General features: G+C 37.8%; 2 protein-coding genes across 4 annotated transcripts in view; one reads left to right on the top strand and one right to left on the bottom strand.

Moving 5' to 3' along the window:
* The window catches only part of LOC105678497 (uncharacterized), a 91,311-nt gene that overhangs the window by 7,535 nt on the left and 58,748 nt on the right, over window positions 1–25,028 (top strand). The window contains exons 1-2 of one of the 2 annotated variants that reach the window (XM_067358901.1): window positions 218–318; window positions 5,086–5,137. In XM_067358901.1, coding sequence (XP_067215002.1) covers window positions 313–318; window positions 5,086–5,137 — 58 coding nt within the window. In that variant the 5' untranslated portion in view covers window positions 218–312. Of the gene's footprint in view, window positions 1–217; window positions 319–5,085; window positions 5,138–25,028 lie in introns of those variants that run through there. The other variant, XM_012377907.2, reaches the window with a different exon arrangement.
* LOC105678495 (golgin subfamily A member 6-like protein 24) overlaps window positions 6,974–25,028 on the bottom strand; it is a 43,139-nt gene continuing 25,084 nt past the window's right edge. The window contains exons 2-6 of one of the 2 annotated variants that reach the window (XM_012377904.2): window positions 17,549–17,616; window positions 16,919–17,151; window positions 12,225–15,099; window positions 11,316–11,487; window positions 6,974–10,851 (exon numbers count right to left, since the gene is read on the bottom strand). In XM_012377904.2, the coding sequence (XP_012233327.1) occupies window positions 10,600–10,851; window positions 11,316–11,487; window positions 12,225–15,099; window positions 16,919–17,147 (3,528 nt within the window). In that variant the 5' untranslated portion in view covers window positions 17,148–17,151; window positions 17,549–17,616 and the 3' untranslated portion in view covers window positions 6,974–10,599. The remainder of the gene's footprint in view (window positions 10,852–11,315; window positions 11,488–12,224; window positions 15,100–16,918; window positions 17,152–17,548; window positions 17,617–25,028) is intronic. The other variant, XM_012377905.2, reaches the window with a different exon arrangement.

Genomic DNA, 25,028 nt, shown 5'->3' with positions numbered 1-25,028 from the left:
AATTTCATATCACGTAGTTGGTATCTCATTTGCCTTTTGCGACGGGTTTTATGTATCAAGGCGGAAAACAGGGACCGTGTTTATACCGGGAAAATAAAAAAAAATCGTGTCAGCGGAGTGCAATGCCTGCATATACGCACTTGTATATATATACTTATTTTATTTACACAGAAATGAGCGTAGCGAAATAACAAAATATATCGCAATTGGGTTCCAGGTGGGACCGAAGAAACGAGCATCTCATCCTAAAGGGAACAGCGGGAGAAGGAAATATGGGAAAAGGGGACAAGAGAGGTATCGCACAGCGCAGTGATGGCGGTGAGTCTGTTCTATAAACCGTTTCTATAAAACGTAAAAGTGGATGAGTAACAAAAGGAAAAACAGAATATAACACACTTCAACAAAAATAACAAAATATCTTTCTTGATATCTAACAATTTTACATTATTATATTGGCAAGCAACAATCTTGACAATTTTTTATTAATTGAAAAAGATTAGCTTAGTTTCAAAAGAATTTTTAAAAAAGCATCTAGAAAGACATCTAAAAGACGATATTTTAGGTAATATTTTTTTTAGAAAATTGGAACAGAAGCAAAAATATTTTTAAAATATTCATAGTAATGAGATAAAAGACGCAGATACTTACGATGATATAATTTACACTTATGCAGAGTGTATCTGTTTTAAAATATTAGTCGTCTACAATTAATCCTCGACTAGTAATTTCTGTTTTTGAGTTCTACACTGCCACGCGAATTTTGTAATTACATTTGAAAATTTAGTATACTTCTTTTTATAAATACACAATTTTGAAACAAGTATTTTAATCAAGATAATTATGTTATTATTATAAACATTATAATTTGGCATGTATATCAAACGAATATTGCTAAAATATGTCTTTATATGCTTTTTCTGCAATTATGATGCCTTTTGCGAACCAAGTATCTCTTTTAAAAATGCGAGATTTGTACGATGAGATTAAAACTACTTGCTCTTTCGCCGGAAAATCGTTTCCTTTGTTGCTATTTCTGGCGGCGATTTGCGACATACACGCTTTACACTCAAAATTGCAATCAAAGGGAGCCCACGAACCGGAAACGCGCTGCCACGCACGCAGAGCGATCAGAGAATGTTTGATCGAACGCCTGTCGATCGAGAACTAGCTGAAAAGTGACATTGAACGATCGGAATTTCGATACGCGAATATCGCGGCTCGTACATTATCGACGTTATCTCGCGAAAGGAATAGCACATGTCTGTATGCGTGTTACGGGGGAATTGAATCGAAGGAGAAACAGGGCGGAGAGACCACAGATACTGTGTATATTTGCGCTTCCACCCTTATTTTCCACTTTCTCGATACGACGACGACTGCCATGTCGTCGCTATGTTACCTGTCGTTGTTTGCTCGTTGCGTATTTGCGACTACTCGTAGGAGAAGATACCTCGATACCTCGATACCGCGCGCAAGAGTGCTTGCCCTCTTGGCTGTGCACACACTCATGACATTGTTGCATCCCGGATTTCGGTGCAATCACATTTCCACTTGAGCGTTATTTGTTTCTCGATTTTACATGTCAACCATTTGTTGAGAGAATTATGAGACCGTAATTCAAAGTGAAAGTAATATAAATCGAAATCTAAATTCTTGAATGACTTACGTAACAACCATGAAGGTGATCAATTAGAAAGATATTACGGATGATTAATTAGTTGTCAAAATTAAAAGATGATGATAGAGGATGAAATATGAAGGTCAGTAAGAGGAGAAAAAAAAACTGCAAATTGAAATAAATTCTAATGTTTAAGTACAAAAATATATAATTACGAAATTATATATATATAATCGTGACTTAATTTTGTACAAAAATTACTAAGTATAGGTTAGTTGTAAAGATTTTATCAAAGATGCTATGAAGTGAATTGCAAGGATGTGAAAGCAATTAAAAGAGAATAATACTCGAATCACGCGAATAGTTGCAGATGCACGTATTCACGAACAATGATGTATGGCGGATTTCGGCACAGTTTTACATATGAGAGAATCTGGAACGCTTTCCGGCGCTCGCGCTATTCGATTTCGCTCGTATTCTACAAATGGGAAGGGTGAGGAAAGAGATGATGCATCTCTCCGCGTTCGTGAGTGCGATGATAATATTCGCAGCAAGAAACGCTAACGCGACCCAAGATGTATTAATCAAAATCGGGGTAATAATTTTCTTCTCAGCAAACATCAGCTAAATTAATCAGCTAGATTAACCAATAATAATTAAAATATATATATATAAATCTTTTACATACGTGGTGTAAAATTTTTTACATTGAAAAATACGAAATCATGATTTATGATGATGCATTTCCTGACGTTAATTGATTACATAGTTGTGACGAGAGATCAATTAATTAATTTTAAATAAACTAAATAATAAATTTTGCTTTAGCATGATAGGGAAACGAACGATTTAACTCGATAGCTTTAAATGACTATGCGCAATCCAAAATTGCACAGAATGACCAAGAAAATCGTTCGGCACTCAACGCGTTAGATGACTCTTTTAGCGGAACAATACGAGCGGCTCAACAAAAGCAACATGTCGACACAAAGGTGGCACGTATACACGCGGGTGGGCCGTTTGTCACTTCAGGTACACGCTTTTCCAGCGCACGGCATCGCGCGAGTTATCTATTTGCGCGCGGATGCATCAGACCGACGACAGAACGTTCGTCCGCTTGTTGTTCGCTAAGTTGAGACAAGAAGATGAGAGATGAGGTCGTGAGGGAAAAGGAAAAGAAAGCTTTTTCGCGTTGTGAGTCTCGTTTCAATGAAAAGAAACTGTTGCATTTACGTCGCTCAATTCGTATCGATAAAAAATAGCGTGTTCTTTTAACCTTTTGAAAGTGCCAAGCAGCGAGACGAGCGTTTCTTTTGTTTTAGCCTAAATGCGAGTGGATTCTACCGTAATTAAGTTTATTCTTGGTTATCATTGTTTCAATACAAACAAATTAATTTAAAGAAATAGAGAATAGAGTAAAAAAGATATTAAAAAATGTACATATTCATTTATCTAATACAACATTTAAGAAATGTATATTACAAACAACAAACTCTTTTGGATAATTGGCATGTTAAATATTTTCGCAATTTATGCTTGTCAAGGCGTAACGCAAAAAACCTTTTTTACGTTTCGCACAAATTAAATTTGATCTTTTGATGTGATTATTATTATTAATACAGACTATACATGGTTTTAAATTACGTCCTGGTAATTTTATTAAATCATTTTTTTCTGCTTTTTTAGAAATTAATTTTTCTATTCTTGCTTTAATCCCGTTTTATTTCGGCAATATTTGACGCGAATTTAAAGCGCAATATTTTTTGTTACTGCAGTTTTCTTATAGACAATATACGAATTTATTAACAACATTTTTGTAAAAATATTAAATAGTTTACAACTGCATTTTAAAATTTGATGTTTATCTAGATACAAAATGAACTGACTTACCGGTACGATGCGCAGCAGCGGAGTTGTTGGTCTGTAAAATACAAAAGAACATCCAGATTATAGCAACGTATAAAATAATTAGTATCTGAGAAATATTTGCGTACATTGAACTTTTTATTTGTCTTATAAACAAATAATTAATAAAAAAATTATCAAGAATTTAATTGTTTGAAACAATAATAAATATGTAAAATTATTTATACAATAATTATAAATATTGTAAATGTTTTACTGAAAATTTCAAATATCTTATGTGATACATTTTTGCAATTAATAAGTAATAAATAAACGATAAATACCGTAAAGTTGCTCCGCCGATGTTCGATGCCCGTCCCGAGCCTGCTACTCTGCTCTCAGTATGGAAACACGGTTCACTCGCGATTCATTCGCAATTTATTCGCGAAAACCCGACTAAATATTATCGCGCGACATTTTATACGGCATTCCCATACTTTGTTACATGAGAACAAAGATAATGCTTAGATATCTTACGGATACGTTCGACACTCTGTAGAAAACGATAGAAGGAAACTTGTAAAAAAATGATTTTATCTCATCGGCGTACTGATTTTGAAGGATAATTATAACGAGGACGTAGTAAAGATACAGTATGAAAGTAGTTGGGATGGTAGAAGCGATAAGAATAATGCCACGATACGCTTCGATACACGATTCGTCTTCGTACGAGTGTCGTTGTGCAAAAGACCACAGGACAATAGTGAAGACAAGGTCACGCTATTTTAATTTGTAAGAATACGTGAAGCGTACACGCTGATACATAACGCGAGAGAAAGAGAGAGGGAAGGGGTTGTTTTCGTCCTCGCGCTTAGCCCGAAGTTTCTCTCTCCCCTTTCTCGCGCTATGGATTAGTGCGCACATTCCACGCATTCCTTCAAACGAAAATCTGCGCGACCTTGTCTTCGCTATTGTCCTATAGTTTTTTGCACGGCGATACTCGTACGGAGCGGATCGTATCGGAGTGTATCGGCACGTTATTTCTATCATTCTTACTGCTTTCATACTACATTTTTACTTCTCCCTCGTTACAATTATTCTTCAAAATCACTACGTCGATGAGAGATAAATTTATTTTTCACAAATTTCCTTCCGTCGTTTTCTGCGGAGTATCGAACGTATCCGTATAATAATATCCGAGTATTATCTTTGTCCTTATGTGACAAAATACGCGTCAAGAGTGCCGTATAAAACGTCGCGCAATCATAATTAATCGAGTTTTTGCGAGTGAATCGCGAGTGAATCATGTTCCTATACTGAGAGCAAGATCAGGTCGGGCATCGGACATCGGCGGATCAACTTTGTGGTATTTATCATTTATTTGTTTCTATTAATTGCAAAATATTTCACATAAGATATATTTGAAATTTTTAGTAAAACATTAACAATATTTAATATTTACAATTAATAAATAATTTTACATATTTGTTATTATTTCAAACAATTAAATTTTTGATAATATTTTTATTAGCTATTGGCTTAAAAAACAAACAAAAATTCCACGTGCGCAAATACTTCTCAGATACGCTGCTATAATCTGGATGTTCTTTTGTATTTTACAGATTAATTTTGCAGACCAACAGAACAACAACTCCGCTGCTGCGCATTGTGCCGGTAAGTCTGTTACACTCTATATGTATAATATTTTATCAGATTTGCCAGTTCCATCTATGAAACTATTGTATATAAAAATGATGGCTGAATTCCCATCAAAGATTCACCGGTAGATAGCTGTTGATATGCTGTATAATGTAATTTAAAAATTTTATAAGAATGCTCAACAACAGGATTAAACTTCGCGCATGGATCGTATTTTTCGTAATCCGATGAAAACATTCTTCATTATTCACCAGATGAAAAAATTTTTAAATAAGCTGAAACTTGTTTTAATTAAATATTTTTTGGAACCAAGATATATATCTCTAGAATTTTCAATTCAGTTTAAAAATATTGTTGGTTGTTTTATTATTCTCATTTCTAATAAGATCGCTATAAATGTCTTTATTTCTAACATAATAACGGGTTTTTATTCTTCCATTTTATGTTAAGTATTTATTTGTTATGAACAAAAAAATTTTTATTTAAATTTACTAGTTTCCATAACTATTAAAGTTCAAACAGAAGGAATAAAAAAAGGTTAAATAATAAAAAAAGATTAAGAAATGAAAAGGTTAAATGGGAATAATTATTGCTTTCGTTATCTGCTTGCTTAAATTCATTGATTGTATTATTTTTCGTGATTTTGAAGTCATTTTTGTATCTCTAAGAAGTGTATAATTTAAAAAATAATTAGAAAAAAATAATATGCTTTCTCAAGAATAAGTGATAGAAATCAAGTTAATCTTTCTGTTATATGAGAAATGGAGAATACACTAAACTGTACAATCGCATACGCGTTTCATAAGAGATTTTCTTAAATAATAAATAAAGCGTTGAATAATAAAACAAAAGAAGGAAAGACAATAATGTTTATTTCATTTTTTGATATGAAACACGAGAAGTACGATCGCGTTGCTTGAAATTTTCCACGTTCGTTTTTCGGATCATCTTTGAAAGTCCAATTCATTTATATGTTCTATTTTATATACCTTAAGGTTTACTTTAACATCAAATTAGATATCTCTCGCGAATTAAAGGCGTCACAAACTCCGACGCGAGTTTGATTTGTCCGTAATAGAAACGAAGCGAGTTGCGTGATATCAAGAGAATCGGGTGAGTTTAGTTTAATAAATTGCATTATCTCATTGCGCTGCACAAAGCAGATTGAAAGTCGGGGAAAAAGGCAGGCGAATAAATACAAAGATAAAACGGACGGAGAAAGTGCATCTTAGATGCGTATTGAGATAGACGTAGAGAGAAGACAATAGCCTCGGGGATGATTCTCGAGTATGCTGGATGCGCACCTGTCGTCGACACGTTGTCGACAGTCGAGTTCGTCGACGGTCTGTTATTAGGGTTTACGTGTACGTGTAACGAAACTTTAGACAGAAGATCTCTCTCTCCACCTCAGCGCGAGATGATCTGTGCTATGTATCACTGACAAGTCACTGTAACGTATATCGTAACACGCCGCGAGAATGCTCTATCTTGAATGTGACATCTTATATCTTTATTTATTACATTTTATATGAGTGGCTAGCTTTTATTTTTTTTCCGTAGAGATGCTTATCTTTTAATTTACGCTTACATCTGCTTTCTTTTATTTATATTTTTATAAAATCTTAACTGACTTTTAAATTACATGTTTAGGAACATTCATACTTTCTTTATATGAAGAACGTTGAAAAGATATGAATTATGAGAGCAAAATAAAAGGCTGCGAGTGAAAGATTATTTTTATTAGAAAAAAATAATTTGAGGCTAAAAAATAATTTTAAAGTTTATACTTATTTTAATATATTTAATAATAAAATGCAATACGATAACAGATATTTAAAATACAAGGGAAAATGCCAGATACTATTATTTATTATTATATTTACGAATTACAATACTCATATAACAGAATTTATGATGTAAAATATTTTTTTTTATTATCTGCATATTGATGAAGGAAATACTCTTCGTAGGAGAAAGAACAATCTAAATGAGGGCAATACTTGTTTGCCTTGACCGCATAGTTCTGTACTTAAATATATCATCGTGATTAGCATAATTCGAGCACGAGTGCTAAAAGAAATAAATATGTTAATTATTACGCGTTTTTTTACTAGTGAGATAAAGCGTTAGTCATAAAACGTTAGTTGATATTTGCACGCGTTTATTAAAACTCCGGATATAGCAAACATACGCTATAGCTATTAACAAAAATTATATTATATAATTTTTTTTTTTTTTTTTTTAACGAATTTTGATGGTGTAAATAGTCAAACTGATTGTTAAAATTGTCCAACGAGCATATATTCGGTTGTAAAGTGACATTTCCTATTTGTGGCGGAGTAACTCCGTGTCGAATATATCGGTGATTGCAATTAGCGCGACACGCAATCTCTATTACCAGAGAGAAATCTGAGAACGGCTATGCCGTATTTTTTACGGAATGTTTACCGATTCTAGCGTAGTACTGTTATTTGCATTTATTTTACAGTTGAAATTGCACAGCTATGTCTATTTTGTCACTGTCATTGAATGATATTAGTTGTCCACACATATTTGTGCTACATTCAAGTTACAAAAAATGCGAAATATATAAAATAATACGAAATACGTAATATATAAATCTAATTATATAATTTAATTTAATGTAGCACCAACTCCAAAGTGCAGATACTTTGTTCTGAATAAATATAGATGAATGGGTTAAAAAGGACAAAGTTGGCATTGCAAGAATAAATTAATAATTATTAAACGCAAATGTGCTTATTATATAAATTGATTAAAATATGTATTACGTAAAATGAAGTATATTTACTGAATTTTATAAGCAATAAATTTAAAAATTATGTAAATTAAAAAATATAAATAATCAACTATCTGATCAGATTATATATTTTATGACAAATCGTTTGAATAAAAATATGAATAACTGTTGTATTTTTATGGCATTTTTGGTTACATTTTCTGAAACTTTTGACATATAAAAATATTCCGTATCTTCTTTTAGTTATGCTTATGAGCTTATATATTTTAAGTGATAACTCGTGTTTGCACGTAGACAACAATGTGCGTCATAGACTATGTCATAGATTGCAAAAAAAAAACATACAGTAACAAAGACCATGTTCACTAAATGGCAGTGTCGAAAAATGGATGTATCGTTCTACTAACTCTAAAAATGGATGCAGATAGCAGTGCTGAATAGGATCCTATAAACATTCCGCTGAAAACCCCAAAATGACCGCTCTCAGGCTTCTCTTTCTATAACGTAAATGGTTACCCGCGTCAATAGCAGACTATTTGCTTTTACCTTACCACGTGTCGTGATGTAATGCGAAGTGACGCTTTTGGATTCACAATACAATTGATTGGATGGGAAACGTTGGCAAGCTCTTAAACATTGAATGGCCTCGTTATTGACAACAGCGCGAAACGGCGAGAAAAAGGGGGTTGCAAGATGATGGATAAATGCAACGCGATTGGAAATTTCGTCTATTGCCGAATGTCGTTAATTATTGTAAATGTGCGAGTTGGAAATATCTTATTCAAATGCGCACAACGAAAGTATCTTTAGTAGTTTGAAACTTGTAGTTACCACTTAAACAAAAAGATACTTCATAATGTCTTATAAAACTCGGAATTCATTTCTCTTTGGTAAAGATTTGTTGCAAATTCGTTTCCCGGCAGCATACTAGTTTTTAATGTCAGATCTGATTAATTTATGGTTCATTCTAAAATTGTGCTAAAATAGAGATTTTACAGCGGGAAAAGTTTTAATTTTTTAAACTTAATTTAAATTACAAAATAAATTATGCTTATGTAATTATCTCAAACTATATTTGCCTTCTCGTTGCAATATAAACATCCAATAATGGAAAACAGTTTGAAAAGAAATTACGCGCAAAATTTCTGTATATACATACCACGCGTTACATAATGTGTCCGAACAGGCGTGAAAATCTGCCGACATGTCAATGTCGCGACGAGTTATTGCGAGTTGATCAAGTTTCACATTCGTAACAAAGTTTGATTGTCGTGCGGAGCGAGAACATAGACAGGTGTTTTAGGTTATACAAATCCAAATAACTTTATTGCTTTTTCTCTCTCTCTCTCTCTCTCTCTCTCTCTCTCTCTTTACGTACATCACATAAATATTTGTCATGTTACAGCGCATTAGAGCTTACCTCCTATATCACATGTGGGAAAGCTGCGAAAATATAATTCATCTTGGCTACGTACAAAAAATTTACAGTAATTAAATTCGCGCTCGCTTCTGCATGCCATGTTTATCCATGCAAACGTGTTAACGACAACAATATCAAGTTCTTTTTATCTTCTTTTTTTTTTCTAATTTTACTACAAGTAAGTTTACATGCTACGCGAGGCAGCGCCACGATGTTGGCCACTGATCGACATTAAAGACTAATTGCTTATTAATCTACGAAATACATCAATTTCTGACATTAAGACAAATACTGCTTGCCACATTTTAAAAGTTTAAACTTTTAAATGTCTCCTAGATTAAACTATTGTTAATTATTAGTTATACTACATATATTCATCTTATGCGCACTGTCGCTGAAATAAGCAAATAGAAAAATATTGTTTTAGTTCGCAATTATTATAATAAAATAATTGTTTTTTTTAGATATATAGTACGTTATATACGCATATATACTTTTTATATGCTATGTTACACGATTACTTAGCACATCAAAGGTAGTTAATGAATTTTATTTGGCTTATCAATTATAATCTTCGCTTCTTGCTTGAAATTACTTCTTTCAAGATATAAATTTATGAATTTTTTTATCTTTCTATAGAAAAAGTTACAGATATTAAAAAATTACAAATATTTATGTTGCTGAATGTAAAAGTTGCAAAATTTAGAACGATATTTATGCTTAGTCCTTTTATTTGCACACTTTTTATATAATAATAATATTTTTCAGCACATTTATGTCAACTGTTCAGAAAGATGTTTCAAAATTTGTGCAACTTTATTATTAATTATTCAATTATTTCCCAATTAAGTAGAATTATTAATATTTTAATCTATATGTGTATTTAATTTGCTTTAATGTTCTTTTATTTTTTGAAGTTGAATTTTTGAATGTAAAAATACTGCTAAATTTCCGCGTTCTTCGTAAAACACATTTATTTATATTATCAAAACTCATGTTGTTTCTACATGGTTCTTTGCTCAGTTCCGGTTTATTAAAAATAACTGTCGATGTCGCGGCGAGAAACAGGATCGTTTGTTTCGCAAACATCTAAGTCTGCTTACTGAGCTTCCATCCAGCAACACTAATATTTGTACAGTGCCGATAGGAGTTGCACCCACGCACAAAATTGATTCGTAGTAAACTTTCTGTGCAATCTTCCGTCAGATTAGAATAGAGAGTTCTAAAGAGAGCCTTTTCCTTTCTCTGTCTACTTGGCATTTCTCTTCGAAGAGCGAAGGGCAAATCTTACCGATGTTATTGGTTTTCGTAGAACTTCGTGACTTCCATTCTAGCAGCATTCGCGACTGAACTTCTGCACGGATTAGGATCCCAATTAATCCCGGGACAACCCATCGATTCGAAACACTTTACAAGACGATCGTTGTTGCTCGAACAACATTGAACAACTGCCCAGACACACGGTCCGGGACTTTGAGCGGGTGGTCTCCGGGTGGGGGGAGCGGGGAATTGCGGCACTTTTACGCCTTCGCGATGCGGATTGATCCCCTGAAAATAATTTATTCTATTTTTAATGCTTCTCCGCTTCTAATTTTATACTTAAAGTAAGCTTGAGAAAAGAATATATACTGTTTGTCTCTTATGTAAATAGAATTTGTAAAAAATAACGATTTTGTGACATCTAGCGCCCCTTTTATTTTTAAATTATTTTTTCGACTTTCGGCCGAAATATCGGGCGAGAGCACGAAGAGAGGCGAGTAACGGCGCTGCTCAGCGGCCGGTCAATTAAGCGGAACAAAGCGCCGCGATCGGGTGTTGTCCAGGTCAAGGGAGCACGAACTCGCCACAACTTGTCCCGCAATTTAATGAAGCGCGCCTCGGTTCCGTAGCACGAGACAATCGACGACCACCGAGATCGGATTCGCCGTTAAACAAACCGCCAGCGGACAGACCGGATTGGGTACGCGATCGGAGTGCGGTGAAGTGTTTTGACAGACAAATGGAGAACTTACCGTGAAATCGATCTCGTTGTCAAAGCCGGTCCTCGGCATCACTGCCGGCGAAACGGGCCGTGAGGAGCCGCTAGGACGAACTATTATCCTTGCGCTCACTGGTAGAGAGTTTAGTCTGGCTACTTCCTGTCGTCTCCACGGGTCGGTCTCCTTCCGTCTGTCCTCTCTCATTCTGCGGCAGGTGGAAATAGGATTATGTTTATAGAGTGACCCGAATTAGTAAAGTCTCGTGGCTCCCGCCGCGATGACACGCTCCGGGTGTTTCCTTAATTAAAGTCGCGTGGTCCGCGGAGGTCGTACGATTGTTGCTGTTCTAGATTGTACGTGAGATTTTAAATTTTGGAGAAATAATTCAATTTCCGTAAGCAAAGTTTATTAAGTTAATTAAAATGCGATAATAATACCTTTTAATCGTTATTTCATTTCAGAGACACAAGTGTTAATTACAAGACGTAATTATTCTAATATAATGAAATGACAAAATTAAATAAGAAAATTTAATTAAATTAATATTAAATTAAATATTAAGTTAAATTAAACTTCAGAATATAACGAAATAAATAAAATTTCTCATAGATTTCTGTCCTCAAGTTTATACGTCGTTTTTCATATTACACATATAAAATTAGAAATAAAGTTCCGTCTTCGTTCTCTCGCGAGCTATAAATCTTATAATATAAGCACCAACGATTTATCATTATCAGTTTTATAGCAATAATACCATAGTCAACTTTATGAAGTATATTATTTCCTCCGGTTCTAATAATAAGCGAGTAAAAAAATAAAACGGCAACTATCGAACGACAATAATAAGTATTGATAGCGCCGCGCAAATAAAGTTTGCTGGTAGCGCGTCAGAGGGAATTTTATTTTTGCAAATCGTTGCGCCTCGAGGACGCCTGTACGTACCTCTCTTCCTGCCGTCGTCTCTCAGTCTCCTGCCTTTGTCTCTCGCGTTCAGCCGCTATTCTTCTGTCCTCTTGGTTCCGCACTAAATTGTTCGGAATCGGTCGGCTATCCTGCCGCCTTCTGTGTTCCGCCAAAAGACGAGGGTTTTCGTAGTAGGTCGGCCTTGTGGCTTCCGGCTGTCTCGTTTCTTTAGCTAAAATTCTCGCTTCTTCCCTTCGTCTCTCCTGCCGCCTTTGCAGAGCATCCAACCTCGCCTCCTCCTGCCGCTTCCTATCCTCCTCGTATCTCCTGGATTGCTCCCTTCTCGCCTCCTCTTCTCGCCTAGCCGCCTCTTTCCGCATCCGTTCCTCCCGCAGCCGCCTCTCCTCCTCCTTCTCCCGCTGTCGCCTGGCGAGTTCCTTCCGCCGCTCTTCCGCCTCGTACCTCTGCCGCCTCTCCTCTTCTAGCCTCCTCGCCGTCTCCTGCTGCCTCTGTCTGACTTCCTCCGGTGAGCTTCGCGGATCGATATACGTCGACGCCGACGGCCCGTGCTGTCTCCTCGCTCCTGGATCGGGATACCTGTCGCGGCGCCTGGCCTCCTCGATCAGTCTTCGCTCTTCGAACAAGTTACGGTCGGTTGCGGTCGATTGATTGCTCCTCGACGGCACATTCACCGGTTGATTCCGCCTGATGTAATCCTGCAGCTTCCGCTCCTCGTCCTGCCTCCTGCGCTGCTCCTCCGCTCGCCGACGGTATTCTTCATCATTTCTGTTCGCGCTCACTCGCCGATCTCGGCTCTCTTCGGGTCGATTGGTCCGTCTCTCCTCCTCCGATCTTCTCGCGGTTTGATTGACATTGATAGGTCGATTCCGCGCGATGTATTCGCGCAACTTCTGCTCTCGCCGTCTCTCCTCTTGCTCTTGCGCGCGCGCTCTTTCCTCGTCGCGATCGCGCTGTCTGATATCGTTCGAATTACTCATTCGAGACCCCGGACGTATCATGCTTGATGGCGCTTGCTGTCGCCTTCTCTCGTCCTCCTCCTCTTGCCTCCTCCTTTCCGATTCTCTACGATGTTCTTCGAGTCTTCTTTTATCGTTTTCGGAGAGGTTCCTCAAGGAGTCCTCTTGACGTCGCCTCTCCTCTTCGTCTTTTTTCCTCTGTGATTCTTGCTGCGATCTGTACTGCTCCTGCCTCCTAGCTTCTGCCTCTTGCAATCGTCTTTGCCGTTCCTCCTCCTGTCTCCTTATCTGCTCGTCGTAAAGTCGTCTTCTTTCCTCGTCGCTCACTGGCGTTACGGATTCCGGCGTTCTTCTCGTGCTCTCCTGCCACCTGTTATGCTGTCTCCTTCTCATTTCTTCTTCCTCCCGCCGTCTTTGCTCTTCCTCCTTTCTTCCAGCTATTTCCAGCGTACGATTCCATTCCGGTTCCTGTGTTTGCTGTTCCTCTATTTGTCGTTGCTGCGTGTCCTCGTCGTCCACGCGAGACGTCGAAATGTGATTCGCTCTCCTGTTGTAATTTTCCTGCTGCCTTCTATGCATCTCGTCTCTTCTCCTCTCCTCTTCCCATCTGCTCCGACCACCCTGTTGCATTCGCGACCGTCGCTCTTCGTCCTCCCTTCGCTTCTGTTCAAGCTGCTTCTCGTACTCTCGTCTCATATTATCGATCTCGGGATTTACGACGTTCTGATACTGGTCACGTCTCCTAGACACGTCTTGGTGATACCGTACGTCGTGCTGCCTGCGACGTTGGCTCAAGGTTTGCAGCTCGTCGCTGGACACGACACCCTCGTTCTCACCGTAGCCCCAATCGATCGATCGCCTTGTACGCTTCCGCTCGCTTTTACCGTCCGCAAATCCCTCGGTATTTGCCTCGGCCAGCCACAGCAACCGTCGACCGCGATTCCTGCTGGTGCCGTCATCATCCTCCGACGAAACGGACTTACGCTTCGCTTTAATCTCCTCATGCTTCTTGATTTCGGAATCCGTCGGCTTTTGCGGCTCGTTTTCACCGATTTTCAGTTGGCTAGATTTCTTGGAGGATTCGCCCAGATCTCCTCGAACCGGTAGCTTGTCCGGTCGCTTATGTTCATCCAGATGATCGGAATTAAGATAGCTGGCGTCCATGTCGCCTCTCTTCGGCTTATTTTCTCTCGTGGTGGTTTCCAGTTTCTTCAGCTTAAATAGCTCATCCATCTCCTCGTAACTGTCCTCGTACGATACGAAATCGAGATCAAGAGCCACTGGCGTCACGTCTAGCAGCGCGTCTAACGTCGCTACCTGCTCGTTCTCGTTGCCGGGCGTATCTATCGATCTTTTCGCCTTGTGGGACGACAACGCTTCGAGACCCTCGCATCCAACCTGTAGCTCCGGCACGCCGCCGTCGCCGAAGGAATCTCTGTTGACCGAAGGCGTCTCGGTTCGCTGCTCCTCGAAGAAGTTCGATTGCCTGTGATGAATTTTCGGGCTCATCGTCGTCGACTTGATCTCCGTTGTCTTAGTCTTTGTGCTCAGGTGGCCGGTCTTCTTCGGCGCTTTGCTCTTGTTTCTCGACGGCGAATTTGTGGATGGTGTGGTTGCGGTCAGCAGAGCCTTCTCTTTGGATAAGTCCAGCTTGTATATCTCCACTGAGCCCGGGCCTTGATCCTGGAACGTGTCGTCTGCCACAAAGGGGTCGTCCAAGAGGTCTGAAGGGGGTACAACTGCTTCGCGCGAAAGCGTCTCCGGCATCTCGTAGCCGTAATCGACTTTGTCGGCCGCGAATTCCACACCGGCGATATTCGGCAACCACCTTTGCCAACCTGAAAGCGAGTAGGCTCGCTTTGACGAGACAATGTCCTTCAGAGGCATCTCAAACGGAAAATCTCGTTCGACAAACTTCGTATCGCGAGCTGGTGATTCTGAAAAACGTATATAATTGAGATTTTTTAAAAATATTTACTTAACTTGAAATTAAATATGAGACATTTTTATTTTTTAAACTGACAATGGTATATATAGAATAATCTTTTTGAAATTATAATTAAATATAATATCAGACTTTTCTAAGATTGAACTTTTTTATTTGCAACTGATTTACAAACAATTTTTAGCATTTTGAATATTATGAATATGTAATATTTCTCTCGATATGAAACTTTGTCGAAATACATGCAAGGTGAATAATTGCAGCGCATAGGAAGTTATGAGTTTCATATCGGACCTGAAAAGTTCAAAATGAGTCAACGTCGATGTGTATCGAAGCGAATTGGTTATTGCAGTTTGAAATCAGGTGCTATTGAATAAAATTTCTGTCATAAATTAGGTATATGCACGGGAAATATTACCTGTTCACAGGAAATATTACCTTCACTCTTCACACATAGTTTCTAACGAAGATTTAATTTCGATTTAATGTACGAGCACAAAGATTCTTCGAAAGATATTTAATAGGGGTTTCATGCGCAAGTAGAACTAATGTAGTTGCATAGTACAGCGACGTGAGTAATGCTCGACGTCAATTTATTGCTCTGAAATTCTTGCATGCCGTTATCACGTATGTACAATGCCGTGTATATATGTATGAGAGTTCCTCGGGAAATATAGATCTTTCATTATTTTCTTCTTAAATAATAGCTTTCGCTATCACACTTATTTCCATACTAACAAATGTGCAGAAAGTTTAATAATCAAAATAGTAATATATAATTAAAGTATTTTTATACATTAAATTTATTTTATTACATATTACCATAAATTTATCTCTACGAGTAAAAATTAGCAACGCAAAGTGTTGATATAGATCTTTAAAGTTCTGCCACATGAAATATATAAATATAAATATGCATTCTGATTTTCATTATATCACATTCAATTCTAATGCGAAATAAAAATAACTGCATTTGAGATTAAATGCATGTTGAAAAGGCGAGCTTTTTAACGACCGCGAATAGTACTCGTTCGATATTGGAATTGCACAAAGACGACGACCAAGGAGACCTTGATTAATCAAGAAAGCTGGATAGAAAGTCCGGGGCGAACGGATTTCCACCGTTAGACTGAGCGACGCGCTTCGTCGCGGCGCGTCTATTCCGTCTCCATTAAAGGAGGCGGCCTGATAAAATTAAATCGCTGACGTAACTGAAGCCAGTTGAATTAGGACACTATATATCTATCTACCAAGTAAATCAAAGTGCCAAGTACAACGCCAAATATCTGAACAATTAACATTGAAAGCATATTTCTATTCGGCATTCCACGTGTGCTAGAAATTTTCAACATTTATATTTAACAATAAAAGTGTCGATTACATAGAACATTTTCAAGAAACAAATATCTAAAAATAAAGAAATAGAAACAATTCATATAATTATCAAATTTTATCTGCACATTTCGTTGTATAAAAAAAAAAAAAAAAGAAAAGAAAGAAGGAATTTATATTAAACTTCTTCCGATGTTTTCTCAAAATTGGTGAGCAATAGCAATAATAAGACAAGAGAGACAAGCAAATAGGATATTTCGATAGTAAAATAAATGTAACATTTATAAATAAGCAGTGATCTTTTTGTATATTTGATCGTATGGAAAGAAGGAAAGCAATAAGGAAGATTTATACTAAGCATTTCCTGTATCCTCAAAATAGCAATCCCGTATTTGACATCAACCCTTGAATTGACAGCGGGACACAATATCACACTTTATTTCATTCAGCATGATATAGTACTGCAAAGTCTAACGTACCTTTCGCGGAGATCGACCTTCGCGAGCCGATCCAAAGGTCGAGCGGTTGATCCTCGGCCGGTTCGCGATCCCTCCAGTCTCCGGTCTGGTCCCGTTGAACCCCGGCGTTGTGGCGCGGGGTTGCGGGGGAGTATTGATCGTGGGAGAGGCGGAGAGTGACTGCTCCTCCTACCAGACCCGCCACCGTCAGCCAGACCGTGGCCAGAGCCACTGTCACCCGTGGCTGCATCCTTCTGCAATCAAACGGGTGTTCCCTCGTTATTCCACCCCTCAGTACGGGCTCTTTACGGCAATCTGACTTACTCCGCTTGCGTTACAGTAGAATCTATCCCTTAATCCGTTAATGCGTTTGCGCATTCTCTTTTTTTCTTGGTGTTTCGAACGAAAGGAAAAGGCTTATTAACATAAAGTCGTAATGTTGGGGAAAAGTCTACTCTAGGGAGCGTCAAAACGCAGTTCTGCGTGTGATTTTCTTAAGTAACCGTTGATATTCTCAAAAGCATAAAAGATATCTAACACAAATAAATTAATATTTTAACATGAAAGAAAAGTTTTTGAGAGAGAAAATTTTTGAGAGAGAGTTTTTTCGTAAAATAGATTTTGTAAAATAAATCGAAAAGATGGACTTACTTCTATATATCAATCGAATTCAGGCCAATACGCACTAGCACATCTGTTAGATAAGAATAGAGAGAGAACTGAAACAAAGTAATTTAGAATATTAAACTATATGCAATAGGCAGTTTAGAAAGGACAGGAAACAGTTGAAAATTTAATTATAAATATTTATTCAAAAGGTTATAAAAAAAATGTAATATTATAAGTGATAAATAAAATATATATATATAAACCAAAGGACTAAACCAAAAGAAAATAAATTAAAGTAATGTTAGCTGCAAATAAAACTTAATTAAAGGGTTAAATATTTTAATCGACCTTTTACCTTATAAAAGGTCTTTACAACCAAAAATAAAAGAAAATGAATTTATTCTGTAAATAAACAAATCTACTCTTAAAAAATAGAGAGAAACTCTTAAATCGATACAAAAAAGTTGATGTAATCGTGTAACGATTACATCTATACTTTATGTATCAATAAATGTCTGTAGGATCCGTTCTGCAAACTAATTTTTGCAGAACGAGAATAAACCTAGATCCTCAGACGAACAATTTTGAGAAAAGCGAGAAATCAGCTTTGTAAAAGCACTTTTTTTCTCACTAGAGTTTTGCTGCGTAGCAGCCCAAGAGATGCTCACACGAGCCTTGCTGCGTAGCAGCCCGAGAGATACTCACAAGAGCCTTGCTGCGTAGCAGCCCGAGAGATGCTCACACGAGCCTTGCTGCGTAGCAGCCCGAGTGCAGAAAGAGATCTTTGCTGTGTAACAGCACGAGTTTTCCTCACCAGAGATCCGCTGCGTAGCAGCCCGAGTGTAGAAAAAGAAAATAGCTTCCGCTTGTCTTTGAATGAAGCCCCTTTTACGAGATACGAGTCGTGCTCGCATGAATCTAACTAGATTTCTTAATCGAGGACTCGTCAGTCTGTCAATCCTTGAGATAGAGTATAGAGATACACTTTTTGTTTCGTATCAAAACCACTTAGTTTACTCGTATCGAAAACCGCTGACTAATCGTCGCGAAAGAAGAAGGCATACTACTGAATCGTCCTCTACCGTGGCGAATGCTAGGTAGGAAAATGCAGGGGCACATTGTAATAATCTTTGAGTCATGTATTTCAAAGCGTTAACTTTAAACAACATCAAACAGCATCATTCTGAGAAACCACCGCAAAGAATAAATAATGTATTCATCTTTTTTCACTCTGTACAACCATCTGGCACGCGAATCTTTTTATTCCCAAAAGAAAAAGCCAGTCCCGTTCTGATTCTTTGAATCTTGGACGACCGCCTCTCGCCACTCCGTCCGCGAATTATTCCGACATCCTTCAAAGAACCGATCCGTTGCTTTGGTTAGAAAAGATGAAAGCAGACACGAGCCTATCAACCTACCGTGCAGCGGTAGACCTCTCGAACGATACTTGAAACAGCCTTTTTCTCTTCTCTCTCTGATATCCTCAGTTCTCGCTAGACGCGAATTTGCCGGCACTTTGCGAACGACACTCGGGACACGTCTCTTTTGACGTAGCGAAAGGACGAACGAGACGGACGGATAAATAGAGAATGGTCGATATCAGCAGCGGATCAAGTGATCTTGACACACTGCCCGCGTCAGGCCGAAGTGGCTAAACTTAATACCACGGCGAAAGAGAAGGCGAAGGAAGGCCGCCCGTAGAATCAAGTCTCGTGTGTTGCACGCTACGCCAATTGACTTCCGCCAACTGACGTCACGTTTCTTTCGCTCTCTTCTTCTTTCTCTCTCATTCCGTCAACCAAGTTGACCGGAGAACCATTTTTGACCAATTCCGACCAAACGTCGGGTTTCTCCTTTACTCGACACGCAAGCAACGGAGTGACGTCACGTAACGCGGGATTCTGGAGTACTCGCGGATGGTACATTTTAATCGTGGTTAATGATTTTTGCGGCAACGATTATCTGAATGACGCAATGCGGGAAGTACAAAAAAGTAAATCAGATAAAGCGGGAACTCACGCAAACTTCCGCATCTTTTTACTGATAATAATACCAAGTAACAATTTTGGATTAGTAAGAAACTGAATAAACTGTCAGAAATTTCTAGAAGAAGTGATCTTGGAAATTAAAGAAATATTTTATCAATTATTTTTATTCATATAAAAATTGTTTATAAAATTAAAAAAGGACAAGTTATTTTTCAACGTTGTTTGAACAAAAATCGGACAACTAACGTAACAATCTAATTAATCGCATTTCCGTTACAAATCCAAACTCATTAATTCTCGCTGTATATTATTATTTCTGCTTTGTCTTAAAATTATTATTATTTCTCCAAGTAACAACTTTTCTAACATATTTGCGATAGTTTTACTACCTCTCTTTACCGCGGTTTATTTACGTTACACACACACTCTCTTATACACACATCAGCGCTAATGTGCTTCCTCTCTCACTTTTCAATCAATAGCTATCCGAAATAAAATCATACTCTTAATCTCTATCTTTAATTGCCTGTTTTTCGTAATAATTTCAACTCGAATTTTGATTAGCGACTAACTGTTCTACCGCGATTCTTCAACAATTATCGGAGAAATGCAGACTTCTAAGAAAGATAATTTCTATTATACAAGGCTTCTTTCTATGTAATACTAGCTTTTTATTTTTTACTTATTTTATTTATTGTCATCTACTAGAGCGATTACTTTTTTAGAAAGTGTTTCATAATAAATATAGCGAGAGATTACATTGAGTGGTTTAGATTTTGTCACGCCGCCAGTTAGTCGGCACAAGTTATTCTTAGCTAGTCATTTAGTGTCTATCATCCAAAGGAAGCGCGGTTGATCGGACGCTCTATAGCAGACTATATATTTATGTCATCAGGAAGTCAATTAGAGTAATCAGATTTTCTTTCTTCCATTCGGCACGATCAGCGACCTCACGCCGTGCTTTGCTGCCGGCGTAGCGCACGTTCCTTCGATCATGCATTCTAAATCGCGATGTTTTTGCATACCAATCCGCGGACTTACGGGATTTTCTTTTTTTTCCGATTATACTTATTTTACGAAATAGCATCTTGATGGTATGGCGATTAAGCCTACTCAAGCGAGAGGAATGCGATTTTTCTGTAGCAAAGAAACGTGATACATTCTCGGGCACGCGAACGAGAAAATATCCAGACCGTTGAATGAGGATTTATTCACCGCCGCAAGCGAATACTTGCGATTTAACGATGGAATGAATTATTCGCCGCGATGTGGCGCGATATAATCGTAATATATTATCGCGATACATCATATTTTTTTCAATAGCGAGATAATAATCCGCTGGCAGTCGGCAAATTATTTTTTTGTCGAGGATGAATGTTTGAAGTGATAATCATATCATAGATTTTAAAACAAGTCGAGAATTATGCCTATAAGCGTCCCTTAATTGATGGATATTACAACATAATGCTCGATCGCGCAGCTATAGCAGTGATTAATTAGTAATAGACCGTGTCTGTAATTAGATGGTCGCAAACTCATGTCCCGTGCAAAGCTCGACGCTGTAAACTACAATTACGTTTAGCACGAAGCGGGATACATGGCGCAATTCTATCAAAGTGCTTCATTCGCTTATATGCATATTCATGTCCACCGATCGATCTATCTCATTTTGGAATTTAAGCAAATATTTCTCCATTATTTTTCAAAACGTTGAAAATTGTATAAAACGGTTTTATAGTTTTAGCAAATATTTCACTTAATCGTTAAATAAACGTAAAGACATTTTCAGAAGTGTCTGTCAGTTTGATTAAATAGTTCACTGTGTTTAAGTAGAAACGGAAATAATTAGGACTTCAACGTGAAGGTAGTATTTAAAATTACATCATATAGATTTGTGAGTCACAGGTGGTTAAATTTAGCGGCAGGTACGGGACATAAATACGGGTTTAAGCGGTAAATAATTTATTTCTTCGAGAAAATGGCCTTGCCATGTTCTTATTCGGATCCTCAATTATGGGGATGCTCGCGGCGTTGTGCGAACTTAATTGCACGAATTGTCCTAGGCAAGACGGATTATAGTTTCGCCAATAGTCCGTGGAGTTTCGAAAGTTTCACTTCTCTTTTCTCCTATCTTACTCTTTTGTCCGTTTCATAGTCTCTTTTCTATTAATTTTGCATGGGTATCAGAGACAGTTGGAATAAACTTTCCTTTTACCTCTAATTTTGTAGAAAATCGCTATGGTCACCTTTGCGATTGTAAATGCGATCTATGTTGGAAGATATCATGACTGAAAATAAAGCGTGATAAAACTATAATCTTCAGCGAATATTACATCATTTTCCTATGGATATATTCGCAATTGACATAACGAGATGTATAAATGCAAAGTTAATGACGATGCTCGAGGATAGCTTTTATACTTTTTGCATTTTTAATATCTTGTAATGTGAAAATGAACATTATTATACTCTTAGAGTTACTATCCACATCCTGCTTATTTTATTATACCTATAAATGTAATGCGCACAACATCTTAAACGCTTAACAGACTTTTTTTTCCTATTGTTTCTTAATAAAACTATTGAGAGATCGTAAAGGAAAAATTAACTTTAAAGCGATAAAAAAAGTTTATAAAGATAAACGATAAAAGGATCTACTAAATTTTTATTGACAAATCAATAATTGAAAAGTAATGCATGTTGCCATTCTATTCATTCCTGTTGAAACATGTATCAAAAATTGCGGATCCGATTTTCGATGCTGATTTCAGCGAATTGCGCGTGGTTTGTGCGAGGCGCTGTCCGGAAACCGTCGGAAAAATGATCGTCCGGGGATTTGAACGGGCGCACGACAGGACAGCTGCAGCGCGGTTTATTATGCGGCACGCGAAATCGGATTAGGATCGCATTCGACGTGAACGCGCGCATAGTTCGATCGTTCGATCGCCGATAATAGTGCACCGCGGGCGCGTTAGGTAGGACTCTAGAATTGCCGCTAAAAACGACGTTTGCTCACTGTATATATACACACACTCACTCTCTCGAGTGGTCTGCGCTATCGATCGCGTCGGTTTCGGCCTGACTTTTTAGATAACGTATTGAAATATTGGAGCTTTACGCGGGAGAGAGAGACTGTACCATATATCCCACGTGTACGCGTTGTGCGATGTGTGTCCACACGGGACAAACGAGATATTTTTTTCTTTATTAAAGTGGATTCATGTATGCCTTTATCACGCGGAATGATAAATTTCCTCGCGCTGCGAGCAATCAACCATCGAAATCTTAATGGCGCTTGTTGTACTTTCCACGACGAGAGAGATGCATAATGGATCAAAAGCGAGTATTCGCGTTGCATTATGTGTTATACGGAGTGACTTATGAGAGATTTTGATGACAGAATATATGAATTTAGAGTACATCTTTTTGAAGTAAAGTTTTGATAGAAGATAAATTTATGAAAATATTTTAGACCCTATTTACTTGTATAGTTCTTTATCTATAGGGATATTTATTCACTAAAATTTATTGTTACAAGATTTCTGTCGGCGAGAAAAAGCCTTCGACAATTTCTAAATCGAGAGGAACTTTTCTATAGCGCAGTTGAGAAAAGCGGCATTAGCATATTAAAGTGAGCCGCGCTGTACGGGAACGTTGCCGGTCAGAAGGTTAATAGCGACTTAATAGGCGGCCCACTTTCCACCATTACACCCGTTATTCAACGCTACGAACGCGTGCGAATTCCTTAACGCAGAACGCGAGATGCCGCGCGATGATTTACTTCTCGTGCAAGCTATTCACGTACGAGTGCATAAATAACCGCGCCGTAAAACGGCGCACGGAGGGTTTACCGTTTCGCGACGAGCGACGCGCTGACGTCCCGACTGTAAATTCGCGCGTTCCCCTATAATTGAAGTATATTAAAGTTGATAAATACAGCATGAATATATTACGTCCGCGGAAGGCGCGTCCGTGTCAGAGAGCGGTGTCGTCAGGATTTGCAACGCGGTTGTCCACTTTTGACTTAGGCTTCTCGTGGAAACGCGCGAATAACGGATTTTTGCGAAAGACGTATACCGGTAGCGACGAATACTCTGAAAGTAATTTGCATTTTTCCCTCTTCAAGGAAAATTTAATCCGCGGTTTATTGTGGATCGTTAAGAGCCTTCTCTTTCCCTCCTTTTCTCCCGCATTCTTGAGTGCTTAAGTTCCGACAGTACTTAAGATCGTATATTTTATAAATACTTAATTCCCTGGATTTTTAGACTTCTGTACAGGCCTTCTTCCTACTTGAAGAAAGAGTTTTTATTACTGCAGTATTAATAATTCGGTGTTAGTGCGATAATCAAGAGACCACTCTTGCGCTGTTACTTTGCCCATGTAACAAGACGATTAGCCAGCGAAGCAGCCGATAACCGTACTTAGCGTGCGGCTTTAATTGTTATTACATCGCAACACCAGTAATTGGACGACGTTGCCAACTCGCGAGTAACTCGATTGAAATAACGGATATACTTTCGTAATTACCAGACACCGTCATTCCAACGCTAATCCATTTCCTCCGCATCTAGTAGCCCGGAAACACCGGTAGCAAATTATTTCCTGATCTAAGTGCTTTCCCTTCGCATCTGATTTACGGGATGCAAATCGGTCTTACGTCGATTTTACGTTCTAAAAAGTTATTTAAAATGCTATTACTCAAACGTGGAAATAAGAAGCAATAATTTCGTGATTACACTTCGCGTTTAACAGGAATAACATACAAGCTTTTTTCTTCGGCGAGAAGAATCACGTGATTAAATTTTTAATGACTAGCATTGAACGGTGGGAATCGTGCTGCAGATTGTATTGTGCATTGCCGTCGATCGATTAGCGTTCGCGTTAATTGAGGGGAAGCGATGATTGAGCAAAAAGTGTCACCTAATTAACACGAGCGCCCGCATTGCCGCTGATCGGCGGACGCGTTGGCTAAATGCGATTACTTATTAATGCCGAGTGATTTGTGTCGTCGTGCCAACTAGAGCACCGAGGAGAATGATCTTATTTGTCTAATAATATAATTATGAAAGCCGTCAGATAAATAAAGAATCGCGTTTCATCGGCTACATTTCCTTCGTGTTTCGAGACGTTGTGCAGATCTCACTCTACCAAATCAGCCTTAATTCGAATCTTTTGAAAGAAAACGGGCGCGTATAAAGACCCAAGTTATTCGTATATTATAATAACGATGTGTTAAACATTAAAATAGAAATTGCATATTTAAAAATGTCGAAATATTATACATCAGGTATACGTGTGTTGAAATATTAAAGATATTAAAATCATCATTGATTGTAAGTATTATTTGTCACTTAAAAAAATAATGGAGCAAATGAAAATAAATATTAAAATAATTTATAAGTGTAAATAATAAAATGTCACAATTAAAAATATGAAGGCATCACGATTGCAATTATCGATAGATATTATTTGCCATGTACAGAGAAAATAGGGCAGAAGCAGACAGAGCAAAAGCAGTCCTTTCATTTATAGGT

Source organism: Linepithema humile, chromosome 7 (genome assembly GCF_040581485.1).
Source record: "Linepithema humile isolate Giens D197 chromosome 7, Lhum_UNIL_v1.0, whole genome shotgun sequence".
In the NCBI taxonomy this organism is placed as follows: domain Eukaryota; kingdom Metazoa; phylum Arthropoda; class Insecta; order Hymenoptera; family Formicidae; genus Linepithema; species Linepithema humile.
This window is presented reverse-complemented; position numbering and strand designations above follow the sequence as displayed.